The sequence below is a fragment of the Echeneis naucrates genome, chromosome 17 (assembly GCF_900963305.1).
Source record: "Echeneis naucrates chromosome 17, fEcheNa1.1, whole genome shotgun sequence".
In the NCBI taxonomy this organism is placed as follows: domain Eukaryota; kingdom Metazoa; phylum Chordata; class Actinopteri; order Carangiformes; family Echeneidae; genus Echeneis; species Echeneis naucrates.
The window spans coordinates 18,471,508-18,493,113 of NC_042527.1; the positions used below are offsets into that span (position 1 = coordinate 18,471,508).

Sequence of the window (21,606 nt, forward strand, 5' to 3'; positions counted from 1 at the left end):
TCACCCCAAATGAAACCAACCTCGCACTGAAAGTGTGAACTGTTAACCGTGTAAACTTGGCTTTATTTTGAAGTAGCTGCAGGTTGAGGGCTTGTTGTTGGCGAATAGGGGAGCTGCTGTTACTCTGTTTTTCTGTTTTCGGTGAACATTTCGGGGGAAATCAGGGGCTAACTGTTTCTCTCAGTAGGTCAGCTTCTCGTAGGTGGTTAGTTAGCGCTGAGTTTAATGTGCTGCTACTCGGTGGGTGTTTTTGGAAGGTCGCAGGGATTTCACAGGGCCACAGTAGCGCTGGTGTTGGAACCAATTTGAGCACTTTTTCCCCTCAAGGCAATGATTTCTTTTTCACCCAACATAAGATCTGGGACAGTGTGTGTTTGTGTGTGTGTATCTGTGTTGAGATGATGACCAGGGACAGGAAAGGTCCTGAGAATGACTGTATGTCCAAGAAGGCGTGGGAGTGTGAGTGTGTGTGTGTTTGTGTGTTTGCTGTAAATTGCCCAGAAGTCTGCTTGGTCAAGCGGGTTAACTTTTTTTTTTTTGTTTGTTTTTAATGCAAGTTTTTAAACTTCAGTCACGCTGGCGATCGTATTAAATGTGGCTTTGGTACGAAACATGGCAACCATTCAACTTTGAGTGCAGTTTGGGTTTTTTGTCTCCCTCTAACCCCCCCACCCCTTCATCGTTCTCAGCCACTCTCTGGGGAGCAGTCCAGACCCCCGAGCGACAGTTTGGCCATCTGGTTACATTAATGCCAGATCGGTGAGGGGGGTATTTTTGGGGCATGTTTACACCATGTGGCATCTGCCTCGCTTCCCAACACTGGAGGCGGTGGACAGCTGATGGTTAATTATTACATAACCAGCCCCTCCCCTTTTCTTTCTGTTATTTTAAGAAGGGGGAGAGTTTAAATATATCGTCACATTATGATCATAATTGTTGCTAAACGTGTTGAGTTGCTTTCTTTGCCTCGTTTTGTGTGTTGATTGCCTTTTGCCTGGTGACGGGATTGTCGTGCAAGCAGATATTTGTGGTGTTATTTGGGCTGGGCTGAGGTGCAGGCCCAACAGAAAGGCTGCTCAGCAGATGCTGTCTGATACAGGTTGTGCACAGACCGGTGTGGGGGGGCAGGGAAAAACAAAAAAACATGAATTGATTGCTGTTGCTGCCTGTTTGGAAGCAGAGCAGCTCCCATGTGCTTCAGGCTCCCTCCCACCGCGGTATGGGTCAGTTTGGGGGTGTCGGGCCGGTGCACAGGTTTCCGACTGGCCAGTTTGTTCACCCCGGCCGCTTTTGTTTCTTTGTTTTATTGTTTTTTACTTCTCCTTTTCTGATCCGGATGTTTCACAGTCTGAGGTGCTACGACTTGTCCTGCCTTCAGAAGGCAGTCCTGTGCATGTTTCTCATATTTTTTGTACTGGAGACAAGAAAAATGATGCTGCCCTTTGACTGGCTGTGCATTGTTTTGTTTTGTTTTTTTTGGGGGGGGGGTCATTGTGTGAGAGGGTGGAGATGAGATGCATTGATCATTAGATGTTACATTTGTTGTGGTGATAAGTTATGATGTTGTATACTTTGGCTGGGGGTGGGGGTGTTTGTGTGTGTTTTTGGGGTAAGGGGGGGGGGGGGGCAGGGGTGGTGGCGGTTGGGTTGTCAATTAAAAACTAACACAGACAATCTGAAACCCCACATTACTCTCATTTACTTTCTTACCCCCTCTAAGCTGTGTGGTGCAATACCTCAATTTTTACCAATGCTAACTAAACGCTCTGTATAAACGGCTCCTCTCCAACCAATGATGGTATTTTCTAGAAATGTCCCCAAGTCTTTGGTTTTGAGTCACAGGATCGATCCTTCTGTGCTTCCAGACCAACGTATTACACAAGAATGTCTTTCAAAGAGTCGCCACAACAGTATCTGCATCCCCAGGATATGGACAATCTGCCTTTACTCTGGTATAAAAACAAATTGAATTTTATTTATTAAAATTGTAAATATGTAATGCAATTGAAGAAAATGGCTCGATCTTTGTCTGTTCAATATACTGTTTCTAAGCTCCAATCTTTTGTATGTCTCAGAAATTGTTTTTATATGTATTTTTTACAATAAATATGTGTGAGAGATGTTTTGTCAATGTCTTTGTGTCTTTGCGTGTCGCTGATGTGTCTGTGATGGTTTGTGCCGTCGAGTCACACCTAAAGTTTTAAAAATATGAGTGTGTAAATGACATTTGGCATTAATGAATGATGGCACAAATGCTATTAAACAACTTTGAAGGAATTACACCTGTATTTTATTTAGCAACTGACAAACAGGACTTCTTTCCATTCATATTTTAGGCGCTCAAAGAAAAATTCTCTTCTATCCAAGCTTAACGTGAACTAACTGCAATTCACCAGATGATCCCAGATCGTTTTGTCCTTAATGTTATAAACTTATGACTGTTTAGAATTTCTTCGAGCCAAAGTGACGTCTCATTCATGTGGAAACAACGCATCAATCTTACACACATCAAAGCCACAGGACCAAGGTTTCAGATGTCTGTGCGTGATTCATTTGGCTGAAACTATATCGGATACGACACGATGTGATGACTCATCAGTCTGCACTGACACTGCGCCTGCATGACGATCCTTTGGAGAGGGTTAGGGTTAGTTTTTTTTTTTGTCAGTGTTCTGTTTTCAAATTTCCAACACAAACCTTGGTTTGGCGTTTATACCAACTGTTCTTCAGCAGAAGAGTCAAAGGTTTCTGCTTCACGTCAAGTTCAGCTGTGCTGAGAGGCACGAATCCTCCTCATGGAGGGCGGCGATCAGAGCCAAACTGGCCTGTGACCCTTTTTTCCGCGTCATGTCGATTACGGCCCGAGCTCTGTCTGCCCTGTTGGCCGCTCCAGCACACTCCATTTCCTCATCAGTTATCACCCCGAGCTCCAGGAGTTTATCCAGGAGCCTCCGTAGGACGGCATCAGACACACGGCTGACGAACTGAGTCCGAATAGACAGCAGCTTCTCCTCTGCTGGGACACTCAGAGTCCATGCTGGGACACATGGAGCCGCTGAGGAGACGCTCCTGTCTGCTGGGATTCTCACCACCTCAACTGGACCAGGGTCTGGAAGTTACAACAACAGAGTACATCATAATAATTATACTATCAGCCTACTTCCTTCTGTTTCCTGCACCCTCTTCTATAAATTCTGTCCAGAGAGACACCTGTCACCTAAAAATGGAAAGCTCCATCCGCGTTGACAACTTCCACGTCTACTGTCATTTCATTTTCAGCCCATTCTGTCCCAGTAAAGCTCATCTGTTGATATTATGTACACTGAGATATATTACCTTACAAACACCAGTTCCTTCCGTGCAGCATTCAGATTTCAAAGAAAACGTATCACTATACATGTTTGACTAAGTGTTCCGCTGTAAGATGGAGTGCTGCTGTACCTGTCAGGTCAACCTCACGCTCCCAAACATCCACATTTGTTTGGTCTCGGACGGTTACAGTCACTTCTTCTGTGTTTGTAGGCAGGCGGATCTCAAACATGGGGTGGTAATTCGGTCCAAAATCCAGATCAAGATCTTCTCTCTGAAAACCAGGAGCACATTTGTCGAGGTTTCCAAAGATAGTATCCAGAGCCAACCTAACAGTAACAGCAGCTTTATGAATCTCGACGCCGTTATTTATCTGAGCTTTTCACCTGAGGCTGTATTTTAAAGGCCTTCTGACAGTGAACGGTGTAACTTTGGTCTTTGATGAGTGTGCATTTGGGAGGAGCCTGGATGTACTTGGAATCCCTCTGTTTTGCGATCACCTAAAGAGACACGAGGGGATAGCAGACAACTCATCTTTGAATGTGCATCTAAATGGTTTGGACGGACACTGATTCTTACCGCTTCCAGAGGGATGTTGCTCGGCAGAAGAAACAGGTTGAGATTTTGCTTCTGTGTTTTTGGGTTCGGTGGTCGGAGGAAAAGTAAAACTTGGCCGTTGACTGTTTTCATGTTGTTCCATAACCTCCCTAAAATCTCCAAAGCCCAGGTGAGGCCAAAGGAAGAGAGATGAGGGACTTTGACGATCACATGAGTATCCGTGACCTTCTGCGGTTTGAGGACGCTCATGCCGTCACCGGAGATGTGGACGACGGACAGCAGGCCTTCAGAGAGCAGAGCTGTGAAGACACAGAAGAATTCAACCGCAGCAGTAGTAAAATATGAAACCTTTGACAAATCCCACGGCAGTTATGTTGAGGAGTTCATGAAGCACAACCACTTTCTTACCGTCTTTCGTTTCACAGTGTGGGAGGTGGAGCTGACAGACGGCATCCTCCAAACACTTGATGCTGAACAGAGGCCCTGCTGCCGCCTTGCCAGCTGTTTGGAGGAGATCCTCGTCCCACGGGGTGGTCCTGTAGAGCAGCTCCGCCTCCTGAGCCATAACAAACACCAGACCTGTAGAAACACACTGGAAGGCGCCTGGGCCAGGACACCAGAACCTGAAGGCCACAGGAGGCAGACTTGGGTTCACAGCAGCTCCCCAACGTGAGCATGTGACTGCAGAGCCCTCAATTTAATACTGACCAACACTTCAGAGCGCACAGAGAAGTACTGCAGCTTCTGGGCAAAGGTTCAGATTTGTTATATTATATGTTCACCTGTATGTGACTTGTGCAGATTCAATTTGCAGTTCAGGAGTGAAGGCTGTTGGAGGCTGAGATTAAGAAAAGGACAACATCAGCTGTTTTACGTATACGACTACTGACAATAATATTGATAAGTCAAGAAATTTAACTCGAAATAATCAAGACAAAATATTGAAAATTGGCATAAATCTGTACAGCATCTTTCAGAATCTAAAGAGTTTTAAATCTGTCTGGAAGATCACAACATAGTTGTGTTTGTCTCTCACCTCTGTCAGCTTTGTGTCATCCTCAGACATATTCAGCTTTGTACGTGATGTGTTTAGGGCCGGTTTTACGTCAGGGTCATCTGAGTTGAAACAAAGAGAAGATGTGAGGAATTAATATTTAGCGTGCTGTAGGTCTGAGTCGGAGTGTGTGTGTCTCAAACATCAGGCCGATATTAAAAAAGGTACAGTCATCTTCATTAGCATTATTCGTCAGCAGCGTTTCTTACCTTTATCTGACAACGATGATATTTTTGAACACAAAATATCTTTCTTGGCTGCAGGTCGCACACTCACTGAGCGTAAGAAATTTACTGTTTGTTTAAAGTTACAGACAGAAAAAAACTCATTAAAGAATCGGTCTGATGTTCAATGTTTTGCATCTGTATAATCTTCCTTATCATAACAAACTGAAGCCAAATCCTGTAAAAACAATCAAACCCGATCTCACCGATCGGTGTCACATGGAACAAACAGCTCCACACATCTAAAACAAATACTGTCTGCAACTGAAACATTAATATGCACATTCATTCTGTCTTCAACGATCCAGATAACCCAAAGTCAGAATTTTTTTGATGACAAATTCGGCACTGATTCTTCACTCACTTGTCTTTTCTGTGGCTGCTTTGATCACCTCGTTTTTGAAGCTGCGTGGACACACAGGACAGTAAGAAAGTGAAAGGTAGAAAAATACATACATGTATTCCTGATAATTAATTTTTGATTGTTAAATTGTTCTTCCTCTTGCTCTCTTCTTGTCAAATCCCAAAGCCTGTCACCATTTTCACTGGCGAACCAGCCAGGTTTGAGAACTGCAGCAAATATGGACTGACTGACTTTCTACTGACCTGAGAGACTCCAGTCTGAAGTCTGGATCCATCACAAACCCACACAGTTCCTTCATGGCTGAGTCCTCCAGGTTGTTTGCTTGCAGCAACAGTTTTCTCAGATGGGACGGGTTGGACGTCAGAGCTGAGACCAGAGAGACGCAGCTGATCTCTGTGAGCCTGCAGCTGTTCAAGCTGAATAAAGATGAGTAAAGATAATCGATGAGATGTTTTCTAAAAATTAAGAACTACATAATTGCAACTGAAGGAATAATGATCAACATGTTGAATTTCCAACCCACAAGTACTCAGTACATATGTGTGTGTACATGAAAAGTTTTATCTTTCACAGGATTTTATCTATCATGTTAAGACATGCTGAGAAACTAAAAACCACCTCAGTAGTCTTTACGTCTACGGTTGGTCCACACTATCATTGCAATGATGACACATACAAATGGACACAGAAACACACACAAGGAGCATAACCACCAATTATTTCCTCTATTGAACAGACTGACACAGCAGCATGAGTCAGTTGGTGTCCTGACCTGAGCGTCTCCAGTTTACAGGCTGGATCCTCCAGAAAACCACACAGCTCCTTCACTCCTGAGTCCTGCAAGCTGTTGTTACTCAAGTCCAGCTCTCTCAGATGGGACGGATTGGAGTCCAGAGCTGAGACCAGAGAGGCACAGCTGATTTCTGTCAAACTGCAGTCACTCAATCTAAATAAAAAGTCATTTAGCCAATCAGCTTTGTCTCAATTAACAAGTTGTTTGTAGACTTAATAATTTATATAATAACAATGACAGCAATAATAATGAGAATGATAAATGATAAAAATCTACATTGAGATTGCGTGAACCCCCCCCCCACATATTTAACAAGGACATTCAACTCATTAGTCTACATTAGTCTCCTGAAGTGTGTGTGTTCTGAAGGTTTAATTTGAAAGAATGAAGTGAACACAAAATGGAGGAATAGCTCTTTGAAAAGAAAAGAACATCTGCAAATATGGAACAACAAGGATGTAAAAGATTAAGAGCAGTCAGAAACAGACAGCATCCCAACCTCAGAGTCTCCAGTTTACAGTCTGGATCCTCCAGAAAACCACACAGCTCCTTCACTCCTGAGTCCTGCAGGTTGTTCTTACTCAGCTCCAGCTCTCTCAGATGGGACGGGTTGGACTTCAGACCCGAGACCAGAGAGGAACAGCTGATGTCTGTCAAATGGCAGCACCTCAAGCTGAACAAGGAATAATATAATCCATTCAGATGTTTTTCTTTAGAGACTGCAGACACCACCTCACTATGGCCTTCTGTCGGGCACCTACTCATGTCTACGCTGAGTAAATAGCATCAATATTGCATTTATATCCTATATTTGGACAGAGACTATGAACTCTGTGTTTATGTACATGTCCAGAGATGCCAATGTCTGAGAAAGGATATTACTGCTGAAAACACCTGAACGAACAGAAACATTTTAAATGAAATTATGTCAGCAACCTGCATCAATTCAGAACAAATGTACTAACATGATAAAGGAAAATGAGAAAAAGAGAAAACAGCTTGTTTTTTCACTGTGTATGTGAAATGGTAAATCAAACAAAGGTCTACAATAGTAATAGTAGTCTGACCGCAGAGTCTCCATTCTGCTGTCTGGATCTGCCAGAAGACCACTCAGCGTATCCATTGAGCCCTGGAGGTCGATGTTTCCTCTCAGCTCCAGCTCTCTTAGATGGTGCTGGTTTGACAGAGCTGAGGCGAGAGTGACACAGCTGATCGCTGACAACGTGCAGCCTCTCAATCTGAATAAAGAAAGTCAGCATGACTCTTTTCTCTTCAGTTTGTTTTTTTTGTAAAATCCTCACAGGGGAGGTTTGAACCAGGGGAAAGGATTGGGAATAAATAAATGAATCCAGAAACTACACAACAGCTCCAGTTAATGAACTGACCTTAGGATCTCTAATCTACAGTTTGGGCTCTTCAGACCATCACACAGCAGTTTCATTCCTGAATCTCGCATCAAGACGCTCCTCAGGTTCAGCTGTCTCAGATGGGACGGGTTGGACTTCAGAGCCGAGGCCACGACTTCACAGTAAGTGTCAGAAAGTGAGCAATAACTGATTCTGTGAATAGAGAAGGTGTAAAAGGAGTGACAATAAAAATCACACATATGATAAGATATTGTCCGTGTATAACAACAATCTGATTGCCAACTTCTTCTTTATCTGATTTAACTGTCATTGCTCTTATACCTGCAGACCTTTAATGTGAGAGAAGGGGAACGACACCCAGGAAAGACTTTTCCTCACCATTTGGCCATCAGGTTGGCCAGAAGTAGCAATTAACTTAATGGAAATATATTTTTTTACAGCATTTCTAAATTCTCAACAAATGACAATCACAGTTACATTAACTTTTGTACATTTTCCAATGAATAGAATTCAAATGGAATAATCGTACATTGTGCATATTTGACTGAACTACTGATCTTATCTAATTATAAGCACTCTTACAGCTCCTGTCGGGACATACTGAGCCTTTCTGCAGTTTCTCACAGCCGGGATGAGTCTCATTCTTCCATCCAATGACGTGTTGTACTTCATCAGGTCCAGCTCATCCAGAACTTCCTCGCACATCTGCAGCATGTAGGCCAGAGCTGAGCAGTGGATGTCAGAGAGTTCCCTCTCTGATCGGTTCTCTGACTCCAGGAACTCCTGGATCTCCTGATGTATTGAGTGGTCGTTCATCTCCATTAGACAGTGGAAGATGTTGATGCTTCTGTCGGGAGAGATGTCGGTTCTGTTCATCTGCTTCAGGTTCTTCATGGCTCTATAGATGATATGTGGACTGTCCCTTGTGTGACCCAGCAGGTCTCCTAAGATTCTCTGGTTGGACTCCACAGAGAGGCCATGAAGGAAGCAAACAAACAGGTCCAGGTGGCCGTTTTGACTCTCAAAGGATTTCTCCATGGCTTTCCCCAGGAAGACATCCAGAGAAGGGCGATGGCCTCTAAAAATCTTAGAAATCTTCTGGAAAGAGGCCATTGGGTTGGAGTTACTCTTTCCATAGTCTCTTCCCAGGAAAGCCTTCAGGACCTCCTTGTTTCCGTCGGTGTAGCAGCGGAACATGTAGACTGCAGCCAGAAACTCCTGAATGCTCAGATGGACAAAGCTGTACATTGTCTTCTGGAAGATCCCACACTCTCTCTTGAAGATCTCTGTACAAACTCCGGAGTACACCGAGGCCTCAGTGACATCAAGACCACACTGATCCAGGTCTTCTTGGTAGAACATGATATTTCCTCTCTCCAGATGTTCAAACGCCAGCCTCCCCAGCTTCAGGAGAACGTCGCTGTCGGCCTCCGTCAGCTCCTCTGGACTGCTCTCGTGTCCATCATCATACTTGTGCTTCTTCCTCTTGGTCTGGACCAGCAGAAAGTGTGAGTACAGGTCAGTCAAGGTCTTGGGCAGCTCCCCTCTCTGGTTTGTAGTCAACATGTGCTCCAGAACTGTAGCGGTGATCCAGCAGAAGATTGGGATTTGAGACATGATGACGAGGCTCCTGGAAGTCCTGATGTGTGAGATGGTTCTCCTGGACAGCTCTTCATCCTTGAATCTCTTCCTGAAATATTCCTCTTTCTGGGCATCCGTGAAACCCCGAACCTCTGTTACCCTGTCAACACATTCAGGAGGGATCTGACTGGTTGCTGCGGGTCGGGAGGTTATCCAGACAAGAGCCGAGGGAAGCAGATTTCCCCGGATGAGGTTTGTCAGCAGCACGCTGATGGAGGACTTCTGCGTGACATCGGTTACAAATTCGCGCTCTGCAAAATCCAGGGAAAGTCTGCTTTCATCCAGACCGTCAAAGATGAATAAGACTTTACAGATGGCGAGCTGCTCTGCTGTGACTGTCTGCAACGTTGGATAGAAGAGATGGAGCAGCATTAGAAGACTGTACTGGTCTTTCCTGAGTAAGTTCAGCTCCCTGAATGAAAGCAGAATTAGGAGACTGATGTCTTGGTTTTCCAAGCTCTCTGCCCAGTCCAAAGTGAACTTCTGCACTGAGACAGTTTTGCCAACGCCAGCCACGCCGTTCGTCAGAACCACTCTGATGCGTCCCTGTTGATCAGGCGAGGCTTTAAAGATGTTGCGGCACTTGATCGGAGTGTCATGGAGGGTCTCCATCTTGGAACTTCTCTCAAGCTGCCTCACTTCGTGTTGGGTACAGACCTCCCTGCTCTGTCCTTCTGTGATGTAAAGCTCAGTGTAGATTCTGTTGAGGAGGGTCTGACCTCCTGCTTCATCAGTCCCTTCAATCACATGTTGACAGCTCCTCCACAGTCTGATCTTGTGTTTCTCTAGGATCTCCTGCAGATCACTATCTGCTAAAAGAGAGGAAGTAGAGAAGAAAGCATAAGTACGATGATTACTGCAACACACCAACTTCTGTTTCCGTCTTATTTTGTGCAGAGCTGGACTGACTGGCTGTCTGTAGTCCAGGTCCTCCTGTGTATCTTTGTCCACACTGGGGACAAGGGGAGTCTCCCGATGAGCCAGACTTGATCCAGTAAGAGGTGATACATTGTCTGCAGAACCAGTGTCCACAGCTGGTGGAGAGCGGATCATCCAGGACGTCCTGACACAAAGCACAGAGGGACAGCTGCTCCGACTCAGAAACACCGCTGCTCTTCCTCTCTCTGTGGATATTAACATATATACAAAAAAACAAGTGGTTATGCTGCTAATTGATGCAAAAATGAGCAGCACACAAACACTCAATAACCTTTTCTGTAACGGAGAAGAAAATGTAAGCATGGCAGTGTTGTCATATTCACAACTCAGAGCTTCAGCTAAATACTTACGTGGGCCATTTTTAGTTTGCAGATAAAAATAAACAAAGGGCAGAAAGTGAGGGGCTGATCAAGCAGCGAGAGGAAAGGTAGAAGCCGAGTCTTACTTAGAGTCTGAGGGTCCAGGTTCATCATTGGAGCTTTCACTCTTCGTAGACCAATAACCGAACACCGGACACTCGGCTCCATCCAGCTTGCTCATCTTGAGTCAGTCTAACAGATAAACCTTTAATTATATAAAAAATGAACAATTAACAGGAGCAGATTAAAAATGTTATTGATCAATTTAACCAGAACTAAATAAAAGCGCAAAGTAGAATGTCTGGATTCAAGTGCAGAAAGTGGAATGGGTTGAGCGGATCAGCAATAATTTAACACTAAAACGACTCCAAACTCAGTTTGTTTGACATAAAATGTGTTAAAGGTGACATGAAGACAACTCACCTCATTCTTCTGGCTGGACGAAAAAACTTTGACATCTTGAACAACTGGATTAAAACCTCTGCTCTGCTCCAGTTGAGTCCAAATTAAGTCAGGCCCCCACTTAGTGGTTTTATTTACCGGGTAAATAGTAAATAATCTGAGGCTTCGAGTGTTGGACACTTCAATCATGAATTTGTCAGCTACAACAGCAGCGTTTGTCTGGTTTCCCCTCATCGACCTAAGTGGGTTAGGTCTCTGAGTTTGTGTCAGGAAACAGTCTGCAGAGCTGCAATTCAAATTCCTGTTGAGCAACATGTCGACACACGTTTCCTAAATGCCGTGTTTGGATGAAGTATTCATAACGTGGTCTGGTGTAACTCTGGAGCTTCGGCACTTCCAGATTTCTCAGACAATGATTTATTAGATGCTTTCAGTTCTTCCAACCTGAAGGAAGTGAAACAGGACGCTAAAGGTCAGTGGAAGTTAAATACTGCTATCACCACACCAGGCGTGTATTTTAACTGTGACATTTCAGTCAAACCGGTGCTATCCAGCAGAAAAGGTAAAATCAATCTCTTTAATCTCTACTTCATTTTTTATGTGAAAACTAATCCACATACTACATCCGTATTTTCTCTTTATTATTTAATAGTATATTTATTTTGTTATGGACGGAGACCTCACTGTGTCTGGTGAAAAACTTAAATGCTCTGTGCAACTATCGATACAGCAGAATTGTATGTGTGAATCAAAGAAGAGGCCTAAAAACAAAAGATCTTTTGAATTCCTTGTAATAAATCACAGGGAAGAAAGATTATACTTGGATTATCAAGATAAAGAAACATGTTTCCAGCATGTTATTTGCAAAACATTAAAAATGCTCTTCTGTTTGCATTTTGTAATAATAAAATGGAAATTTGAAACTATAATTCACGTTTTCAAATGAAACGATCTTTAGAAACATCTATAAACTAGCTTCATTGTTTTTTCGCTCTCGTACTATGGTCTATCACTCTGATAAGAAAATGGTATGCCATGTTATTTTATGTTTTAAAAACTTTCTGTATTGTTTCTGACGATGGATTTGGGTCCCCGACATGTTTGATATAAGATGAAAAAGTGGAATCGCTGCTTCTTTCAACCCAGAATAACCCCTTGTAATTTGTACACAGGACATCTAATACTACAAATGTTTGTCCCCTCACACATTCTGTCACAAAAGAGAAACTAAAAATATAAATAATGAGCCACCTTCACAGCCACAGGGAGCCCTTTGTTTTTTCCTGTTTCAATAAGTCAAAGTGTAGCGCTGGCCTTTGCATACTCGCTTCTAATTGTGAGTTATTCAACCTTAAATATGAAACTAATAAAATACAAGTCACATGAAAACTGTATTGAAATTTTTGCTGAATGTAAGGACACTGTCTTCACCGCTGAAGTTTTACTTCCTAATGTTTATCAGGTCCTTGGGCAACATGTGAAATACACAGAAAACAGACCTGACGTAACATCTTACAAGCTGTCAAGGAATGTTGGAGTTTTGTTCTCTTTCCAGTTTGACTCACACTCACATGCAGGATTACAGCTCGGTGACAGTATCAAGGCCAATTTTGGAGTTTTGGTTTTAGTTTGTTAGTTAGAGCTAAAAGCATTAGTGGGCTGAAGAAGTATTTTAATAATTTATTCATTGTGTAAAAACTGGCAAATGGTTTCTGTCTCCAGCGAGAGAATACTTTTTCTTTTCTCTGTTTTCTATCACGATAAGCTGAATTTTCTCGGCTATTCTGCTGTTGAGCTGACAAAACAACAATAATTTGAGCCTTATCTGTGTTTAGGTAAAGCAGAAACTACCCACTTTTGCTTGTCAACATTATGTATCCAACACGAGTGATTGACTGATTATCTTTGGCCCTCAGTTTCCTCCACAATGTCAGATACAGCAGACTTCATCGCACCCAAAGAGAGGCAGGAGGCTTCTGGCTCTCATATGTCCCCCTCACCACCACCGTACTCCTTCGAAGGGCAACAACCTCCCCCCTACTCAGCAGCCCCGGAGACGTACTCTGAGACAACTTGCACATATCAGCCAGTCACAGGGTACGAGTCGTTTCAAGACATTGGCCTCAATGTCCCGACAGACACGACTCCCCTTTTAGCCTCGTCTTCTTTTGAAGACAAGACAGTGAGGAGAGGATTTGTCAGAAAGGTTTGTGTTGGTTTGGTTTCTGAATTTCATTGGGGGCGTCTCAGGTTGGGACCAGGAGATGATAAAACATCTGCAGAAGCAGTGAGAGATTTTTATTAAATATAAATATTCATATATCTCCTTTTGAAAAGGTTGAAAAGGTTCATATGTACCTATTAGACCAGGTTTTCTTTTATATTCTACCATAAAGGGCTTCAGGGCATTCATTTAGTAACATTTTTATTTTTACTGTGTGCAGGTGTTTGGCATCCTGACTGTCCAGCTGCTGTTCACCTTCAGTGTGGTGTGTGTGTTCACCTTCTCCAGCGCAGTCAAAGAGGCGGTGCAGACCAACCTGTGGGCCTACATAACATCCTTCATCATCTTTGCTGTGGTCGCCGTCACCCTCAGCTACTGCGAGTCCTTCAATCGCCGTCACCCCTGGAACATTGTGGGACTGGTGGGTTAAAAACACATAGGCACCAACAAAACAATAAATCTCAATGGTCAAACGGCCAGGGAAATTGTTTTTAGATTCTACTTTTCACTAAGACTTGTCCCTCGCTACAGAGTAAAAGACCTGCATTAGACACTTGGATGCTTTTCGACATTTGCTGAAAACCCCAGAGTCTTCCTGTTACATTAAAGAGGTCACATGTTTACATTGAGCCGAGGGGTATTTTTAAGCAAACCACGCTCTTTCTCTTTCACACAGACACCATGTAAACAGTGGCCTGTCTCAGAGGTCTACATTAAAGGAGGCTGAGAATGTAAATAACCAAGATAATCATTGTGCACACAGGTTGTGGTCACTCTGAGTTTTTCATACATGGCGGGAACCATCGCCTCCTTCCACGACACCTCTGCTGTGGTTATCACCATGGCAGTAACCATGGTTATATCTCTGGCTATCATCATTTTCTCAGCACAGGTTTGTCTATCAAAAAGTTTGTTCTTCTTCTCATGATCTGGGTTTACTCATATCAAAGTCATGCAGACTTTCCAGTTACCATATGACTCAAAAGTCAACTCCTTTCAATTGAACCTGCTGAGGCTTGAACTCTAAAATCTACTTTACTATTATATGATTTAAGATTAAAAAAATTATTTCAAATGCAGAGCAGCTTTCACTTGAGCCTGTGCTATGAAAGCTACTGTACTGTTATTAAGTTTGAAAATGAATATTCAACAACATTCAGTTCTCTTGTCTTTGTAAAAACTTTGCCAAACTGTAGTGAAAATAACGTACATGAATAAATAAACAAGCTGAAGCAGAAATAGATTTTTAGAGAATGTTTTGACAAAATGAATTACTCGTGTTTCTGTCTTATCTGCAGACTCGTTATGATTTCACCATGTTTTACGGTGTTCTGCTGATTTTGGCTGTGGACCTGATGATGTTCGGGTTCTTCTGCACCTTCTACTCCTCCTACATCACCGACATTGCCTACGGATGTTTCGGAGCTCTGCTCTACTCACTGGTACGGGCAAAGAGAAAAACACACATCTTCATTATAACACTACAGCTCTAAAGGCCCTTCGACTTGACTTACACAGTTGAAGTTACATCTAATGTTTTATCATGGGAGCCACTTCCTTTCATTTAGAGAGAACTTAACGCAAAAGATTTTTAGATTTTGCACTCAAATGGAAAGCCAAGCAGTTTGCTGCTCCATCTGCTCCTACAGCTATAATAAAGAGGAAGCCAAGTGCGTCACTGTGGCATTAAAGAGCTAAGTCTCACTTCTCATTTGGTGTCATGACTGCCAGTTGTGGAGCCACACAACAAATACTTTTGTACACATGCTGTAAATAAGATGATTGTAGATTGTATTCCTACTTTTAGTGAAGGTCTGCAATAAGTATATGTATGTATAATATACAAGCTAGCATGCACATTAGGATAGTAAAGATGAGACAGCTGAATGAAATTCAGCTGTCATTAACAGCTGTTTTTCTCACTGAAACAAAATGTCCTACATGTCACAGTTAACTAGCTCTCACTCTGTCCTAACCCTTCGTCTCCTCCTCTCCCTCGCTGTCTGTGCGTCTCAGTTTCTGATGGTCGACTGTCAGCTGATGATGGGAATGATGAGCTTCCGTCTGGATCCTGAGGAATACATCAATGCTGCTCTCTTTATCTACCTTGACATAGTCCTCATCTTCCTCTACCTGCTAGGGAGGAGGTGAAACTGTACACATTATGGAAACAAATACACGCCAAACTGTATTTAAAAAGAGAAATATCCTTTATTAGTATTATTATTACTCACTCACTCAGTCACCTTCTACCACGTATTTGTTTCTGGGTTGCGGGGCTGGTATTATTATTACCATGTATATAATGTTCTTATAATGTTATGATGCTGATGATGACTGATGATCAATTAGTCTTTATAGACTCTTGTTTTTTTGTCTGGTACAAAAATAATAAACAAGATATAATTTTTATCCTGAATTTCATGCATTAGCCTTCATGTTGTCCGAACAACTGAGCAATCAAATTATCAAAACAAGCAAACCTTCAATACTTCATTATTTTGTAAAACTGCTGATGTCCAACTTGCCTTATTTCTCTGTTACATAACGGCATGAAGCCACAGCGACACCAAAAAGGTAAAAAAAAAAAGATTGCAGCTCCCAATAAAAATTATGCTGACAATGAGAACAAACCACAAAGTATAAAAAGTAGTTCAGTTATAGTGCACTGCTCAGATTTTCTTTTTATCACATGGCTCCATCTCAATGTTTTATTAAAAATAAAGGCAGTTTTCTTGGTGTTTATGTTACATATGGAGTGATTGTAAACAAAGTATCGGCAGAGTTGTATCTAATTGGAATTATTCTTTCAATTAAATGTGAGACAGTTGTGAAAGATTACTGCAGTATGTTAAACCAGCTCCAAATCCAAATCAATACAAAAAATGACAATTTTCTCACCCAAAGAATTTAACATTGCAGCTTCACATCGCTGAGCAAGTAAACATTTCTGTCGTCCATCCAGTGTCAGTATTAAGTTCCCAACTAATCCTGAATAGGCCCAAAAACAAGAGCCATACAGTATCTACCTGATGAAGAGAAACATCATTCCTTTTTTGTGACGAGGAAATCCTTGAACACACTGCAGTTTACGTGCAGCCTCACCACAGGGAGGAGTAGTTGAACTGGATCCGCAGTAGGTACCTCATGCGCGTTTGGGCGGGGTTGTAAACGATGAACTCGTTGTAGAGAAGGGAGTAACCGCCCTTCTTGCCCACCCCCGTCTTAACTCCAGGCCCCATCGGTACTGTGACACCATCCCTGAGGAAGAGAGAGGTGGAAATATTCACAATCTGATGTCTTTACATTACTTTTAACTGCAAAACATGTGAAAAGTAAACTTCAAAAGTTGTTGATTAAAGCCTTTTTCAGTGTAATTATTAAATTGTTCCCCTCAGACAGGTCACTGTGTGGTTGTGAGACATTTATCTGTGTAATGAGACAGACTAACAGTGTGACTGAGTTCTTGGGGTCCGGTCCGGTCTGGCCCAGGCCCTTGATGCTTTGTTTCCCAGGAGGCAGATTGCTGGCCTCGTAGTCAGCGTCTATCAGCTCATTACTGTCTCCCAGCGCAACCTGAAATCGCACACAGACACGCAAAGAACAGTCACTGAAATGGCGTCGTATCACATCACATATGTCTGATGAGTCACAGATGTGCAAAGATGTTGCATTCTTCAGTCAAAAACATTTTAGGGTGACGTTAGAATCCACAGAATGTGTTGTCCTGCCTACGTATGAGATGGGACTGATTATGCACAAAACTACACACATTTTCTTTACCAGCTGAGACAAAGTACTTCATCTGGCTGGTGGACTCACCTCACACAGGAGCAGCAGTCCAACATGATTATTCTGATTGGCAAAGCAGTAGTTTGCACTCTTTGAAGACATGTCGGCAAAATAGATTCCTTTACCAAACTGGAGGGGAAAAAAAATGATCGTCACTGTTTATAAACAATATTACAGTTAATAGATAGTAAATCATGTGTGTGTTATTTTAAGTGTTCCAAAATTAAACCAATGTTACATAGTAAGTGTAATTATTTTTGAGTTATGGCGTAAGTGCAAAACAAGCTTTTTCTATGCAGCCATCTCTCCATCCTACCATGTAACCAGTGACTGGAGCTTCAGGCGGAGCCACTCTGAGCCCCTGACTGAGGATGCCGACCCAGTTAGACAGACGGGAACCGTGCCACAGAAGTGTTCTGGTGGGACGGACAGACAAGACACAAAACGGAGGCTACGTGAAGAGTTTTAATTGACATCACATTCAGATTTTATGGGTCACAGTAAGTGACCCAGCATGAACAAAGAATGGCATCTGTCCTGTGTTACCTGTTGTGTATCTGTGAGAGGAAGCTGCTGCTCTCCCCTTTTCTGTCCACTGAGAAGATGTCGAGGACGGTCATGGTGTAGTCACTATGGGTGGGGGCATGAGTGGACTGGAGATACTTTTCTATCACCTTCAAAACAAAGAGATGAGAGGATGGTTTCCACTAGTGTGCTTTAAGGCAGATAAACAGCATGGCAGCCCAGTGGCTCATTACTGTCACACAAGTTATTCTAAAATACAAAATCTACTGGCAGTTGCCAAATGGAAAAATGTGCCTGTCGGCTTCTTCTACAATGGATGTCTCCTCCTGTCCAATGGCGGAAATTTCACACTCAGACCTTGTAATCATCACTGCTGGGGTCCAGAGGCTGCAGAGTGCATCCGAGTGAGCAGTACTGTCTGTCCAGGGGATGTTCGTCACTGTCCTCGCTGGAGAGGACCATTTTTACTGCTATCTGGATGTCGCTCAGTGCCTGAGTAAAGAACAAATATGGATGAAATATCAACAGATATCATAGCATGCTCTAGGGATAGAAGGGAAGACATGAAAAGAATACAAGCAGAAATGTAAAATGCTGAAATCTTGAAATAGATGAATTAACGAAGCTCTCTACCTCCAGCAGTGCAATTTTTTCCTTCAGCTCATCCTCTGTGCGGATGATCGGAGGAGTTTTCAACCTGGAGAATCACATGTTTGATTATTGCTAGATAGAGAACAATGTGAAATGTGGTGAAAACCTAACACCGTCCCAGCATTAATGTTCCAGCAGCATTACCCAAAGTCATGAGGGATGCGGGTGTAGAACTGGTTGCAGGCCTCCAGCAGCTCACGATTGCTGCCTTTCTTCTTCAGACACCCCTCAATTCTCTTCAGAGCAGTGTAGCCTGCTTTGATCTGCTCTGAGGTCAGTTTACCTGCAGTTAGATAAATAAAATCAATTTGAAGTATGAAGCATAATAACATATTTTTCACTAGCTGAATCTGCAAATGGAGTCAGAAGCCGTTGCACATGATTCTGTCAGACTCACCGAGAGGAGCTTTGCGCGTGTCAAACTTCATCTCCAACACGCACTCCTCCATGGCTTTTAGGTCACAGATGAGCTCCAGGAGAGACTGGATCTTCAAATCCAGTTTGGAGGTTCTCTTTTTAGGCACAGCATCTACATTGGTCTGGTTCTCTTCCTAGAACAGTGAAATATTATTTATGCACATAAAAAAGACACGTTTTCAACTCTTTTCCTGTGACTAAAATGTCAAGTTGACGAGGAAGTTGTACGTTTTTCATCTTTAAGAGCACCTTTTCATTTGTGCTGTAGTCCACAAACACCATGTCGTATTTCCCAGCCACTTTCTCAAAACTCGCCCGCTGCTCCCACTCGTTCTTGGTCTTGTCGGAGAACCTGCAGCAAAACAAAAAAGTTTCAGAATTTGCATCAAGCCCACGACCATGTGTTACATCTGGGACTATTTAATTTCAAAGCTCACTTCTTCTTGAAGATATTTTTGGCTTTCAGCAGATCTCCACCACAGGCTATGAGGCTGTTTTGACCAGCTTTTCCCACTGATGAAAAAAAAAGATAACAGCACCAAAATAACAATCATGAGTCAGTTTAAGTTTTAGAAAAAAGCCAACTTGTTCTCATGAATACGCATTTTCATTTATATGAAATATCCAAAGATGATTCAGTGCAGGTTGAACTCACCCCTGCCCCACCTCATCCACACATTGTAAACCTTGGAGTTGTCGTCTTCCAACAGCTGGATCAGGTAATATTTGTTGTTGTTAAACTGAAGATTTGTCTGCAAAATAAGACAGCAGACAGGAAACCTCAATAATAATTTACTTTTTCATAAATCCAAAAGCAAAATGAAAATACAATTTGATTTGATAAAAATAGACGTCTAGATTTGAGTGTTACACAATATTTGGGATATGTTTCTTTGTTCATTTGGCAGATCAACTTTACCTGGTTTAACATCACGTCATAAACATCGTTTCCTTCACTATGAACATGAGCCTGAAGGACGGAGACATTGTTATATTAGTATAATTATTGTTCACACAGAAAAACATAAAGAGTGTCTACAATAGAGGAACTGTAAGTGGAGCAATTCTTTACAGAAACTGCCTAACAGGTGTTAAAGCAGACACTGAAACAAAGCTGGCCATGAGTTTCCTGGTTTGTGTGGACATCTGTACCTTTCCAAGTTTGGCTTTGCATTCAGGATCCACTGGAGCTCTGCCCTTCATGACCACCGTCTTCACCACCTCTATGCATCATCCAGAGATCAAAGTCAAAAAATTAATGAGGTCAACTAACATCCAATCTTAACCAATGGCAACACTATCGATTTTTAGCCTGTATAACCAGAAACCATTAGGAGATGCTGCCAACCTAATTGCTCTTGTTCCTAAAAAAACTTCAATATTTTATTTTACTTTATGATTATATTGCAAACACAACTTATATGAAAATTAAAGGCACTTTACCTTGACTCTTAATTTCTCCTTTGGGCATTTCTTCAGTCTTTATCTGGCTCTTACTTTGCCCTCTTCGTCTCTTAGTTGCAGGATGCTCTTCTGACTCCTCCTCTTCCTCTTTAACTTGAACCGTCCTCCAATCATGAACAGCTGAGTCACCATCGTTCAGACTTTCTGAACAAAATCAAACCAGGAAAAATTTTTGAAATAATTCTATTTATTTATTTATTTTAATGTTTGAAAATATCTATAGAAAACAGATAATGCTTCCTTATAAAATTGGTTGTTTACTGCAAAGTCCACTAGACATTTTAATAAAACCCTGTTGTAATGTGAAAATGACAAACATTTTATGTATGACAATAAACAGGGATCCAAAATCCAAGCAGGAGGGATGACAGAAACAATATGACAACAATGTAAAATAAAATCCCAGAACGGTGCAAATCGATTCACATATTCCAAATACACACCTGTTTTAACTGTCTGAGAGCGAATCTTCCTCTTGTATTTTGTGACAGGATTAATCTGGACCATCTTCTTCAGGTCGACTTCGTAGGCCAGCCCAGACGGCAGAGTCAAGGTGACTGAGGTTTTTCCTGAAGAGACAGCCGAGTCCAACAAGGCACAGTCTGAAGGCGAGTAAAGTTCCCATTGTCCTTCATCTCCTCTCCACTGCCACACTGATCACAGACAAAGAGAGACAGAGAGTGGGTCAGCTATGGCTCTGATCTATAGCAATCTCAATACATACACACACTTAATACATTAGGCATTTTGCATTTAAGCTTAAATGCTCACTATTTTGATTAAAACTCTATTACAATTTATCAACGATAGAGACAAAACCCCCGAGCTGCCACAGCACATACAAAATATGAAATAATGAAATAATATCAAAAGTTTTGTTTTTATTATATACCCACATTATCTTCATGTTGTCTTGTTGTTGTAATCCCATTGAAAACCATATTTTTCTCTTTTAAGGCCTGACATAGTTCACCAAATTCAGTTGAATGAATTTAATCTGTGGTGGGTTTTTTTTTTTTTATGACAACACTGTGTAAGTTCAAGGTTCACAATGACAGCTCGGCCTGCGTGGAGAATAAACAGCGTTACACAACTTAATTTTTCCTGTTTTGTCCACAACAGTCAACAACAGCCAGCTAACGTCCTTCCTGCGTCCGACCAACCTGTTTTAGACTCCGGCTCCTCGTTTCCTGCTGCGCCTTGACTCTTATTTCTTGACCCTCTTGTTCGCCTCATGTTGGTTTATCGAAAATGTGTTTGTTTTTTATTTTTATTTTTATTCTTTTAACCGATATCCACAACAAACAGACGGAGCGGCAAACTCCAAACTTCCGGAACCTCTGTTTCAATAAACGGAAAAAGAGAGTACGCATGCGCCTCGCTCTCACACACGCGGTTGCGTTACCGAGGCAACCGCTTTGGCACAAACTGGTTACAACAGTTTAGCTTGAAAAAGTTTGACGTTTAAACACGAATGTACTAAATTATCTTCGTTGTAAATTTATTTTGATCCGAATAAGCCT

General features: G+C 42.2%; 3 protein-coding genes across 11 annotated transcripts; 1 reads left to right on the forward strand and 2 right to left on the reverse strand.

The window, feature by feature from the left end:
- Positions 1–2,606: 2,606 nt before the first annotated feature.
- LOC115057130 (NACHT, LRR and PYD domains-containing protein 12-like) lies at positions 2,607–11,286 on the reverse strand. 3 transcript variants are annotated; one of them, XM_029523999.1, is made up of 17 exons: positions 11,032–11,282; positions 10,695–10,813; positions 10,220–10,434; positions 8,271–10,119; positions 7,688–7,861; positions 7,370–7,540; positions 6,802–6,975; positions 6,282–6,455; positions 5,752–5,925; positions 5,510–5,550; positions 4,904–4,983; positions 4,650–4,705; positions 4,276–4,490; positions 3,889–4,166; positions 3,696–3,809; positions 3,442–3,583; positions 2,607–3,109 (listed from the first exon to the last, which is right to left on the reverse strand). In XM_029523999.1, exons 2-17 carry the CDS (start codon positions 10,787–10,789, stop codon positions 2,754–2,756), a joined length of 4,308 nt encoding a protein of 1,435 aa, XP_029379859.1. In that variant the 5' UTR covers positions 10,790–10,813; positions 11,032–11,282; the 3' UTR covers positions 2,607–2,753. The 3 variants fall into 3 exon arrangements, with proteins under 3 accessions (XP_029379859.1, XP_029379858.1, XP_029379860.1); XM_029523998.1 differs by having other exon boundaries at positions 8,271–10,122; XM_029524000.1 differs by lacking the exons at positions 2,607–3,109; positions 3,442–3,583; positions 3,696–3,809; ... (7 more) ...; positions 6,802–6,975; positions 7,370–7,540 and having other exon boundaries at positions 7,702–7,861; positions 8,252–10,122; positions 11,032–11,286.
- Positions 11,167–15,653, forward strand: LOC115057132 (protein lifeguard 1). Of its 5 annotated transcripts, none has more exons than XM_029524006.1 (6): positions 11,167–11,572; positions 12,473–13,216; positions 13,455–13,655; positions 13,998–14,126; positions 14,533–14,676; positions 15,251–15,653. In XM_029524006.1, exons 2-6 carry the CDS (start codon positions 12,938–12,940, stop codon positions 15,383–15,385), a joined length of 888 nt encoding a protein of 295 aa, XP_029379866.1. In that variant the 5' UTR covers positions 11,167–11,572; positions 12,473–12,937; the 3' UTR covers positions 15,386–15,653. The 5 variants fall into 5 exon arrangements, with proteins under 5 accessions (XP_029379866.1, XP_029379865.1, XP_029379868.1 ...); XM_029524005.1 differs by having other exon boundaries at positions 12,927–13,216; XM_029524008.1 differs by having other exon boundaries at positions 11,167–11,482.
- Positions 15,361–21,414, reverse strand: parp2 (poly (ADP-ribose) polymerase 2). Of its 3 annotated transcripts, none has more exons than XM_029524002.1 (17): positions 21,247–21,414; positions 20,527–20,736; positions 20,058–20,227; positions 19,772–19,840; positions 19,539–19,589; positions 19,275–19,371; positions 19,057–19,132; positions 18,869–18,971; positions 18,600–18,753; positions 18,347–18,485; positions 18,185–18,248; positions 17,909–18,043; positions 17,573–17,700; positions 17,343–17,442; positions 17,057–17,155; positions 16,686–16,810; positions 15,361–16,495 (listed from the first exon to the last, which is right to left on the reverse strand). In XM_029524002.1, the coding sequence occupies exons 1-17, from the start codon at positions 21,317–21,319 to the stop codon at positions 16,336–16,338; spliced, it is 1,953 nt and encodes a 650-aa protein (XP_029379862.1). In that variant the 5' UTR covers positions 21,320–21,414; the 3' UTR covers positions 15,361–16,335. The 3 variants fall into 3 exon arrangements, with proteins under 3 accessions (XP_029379862.1, XP_029379863.1, XP_029379861.1); XM_029524003.1 differs by having other exon boundaries at positions 15,362–16,495; positions 19,772–19,842; positions 20,069–20,227; XM_029524001.1 differs by having other exon boundaries at positions 15,365–16,495; positions 19,772–19,842; positions 20,063–20,227.
- Between the last annotated feature and the right edge of the window lie 192 nt (positions 21,415–21,606).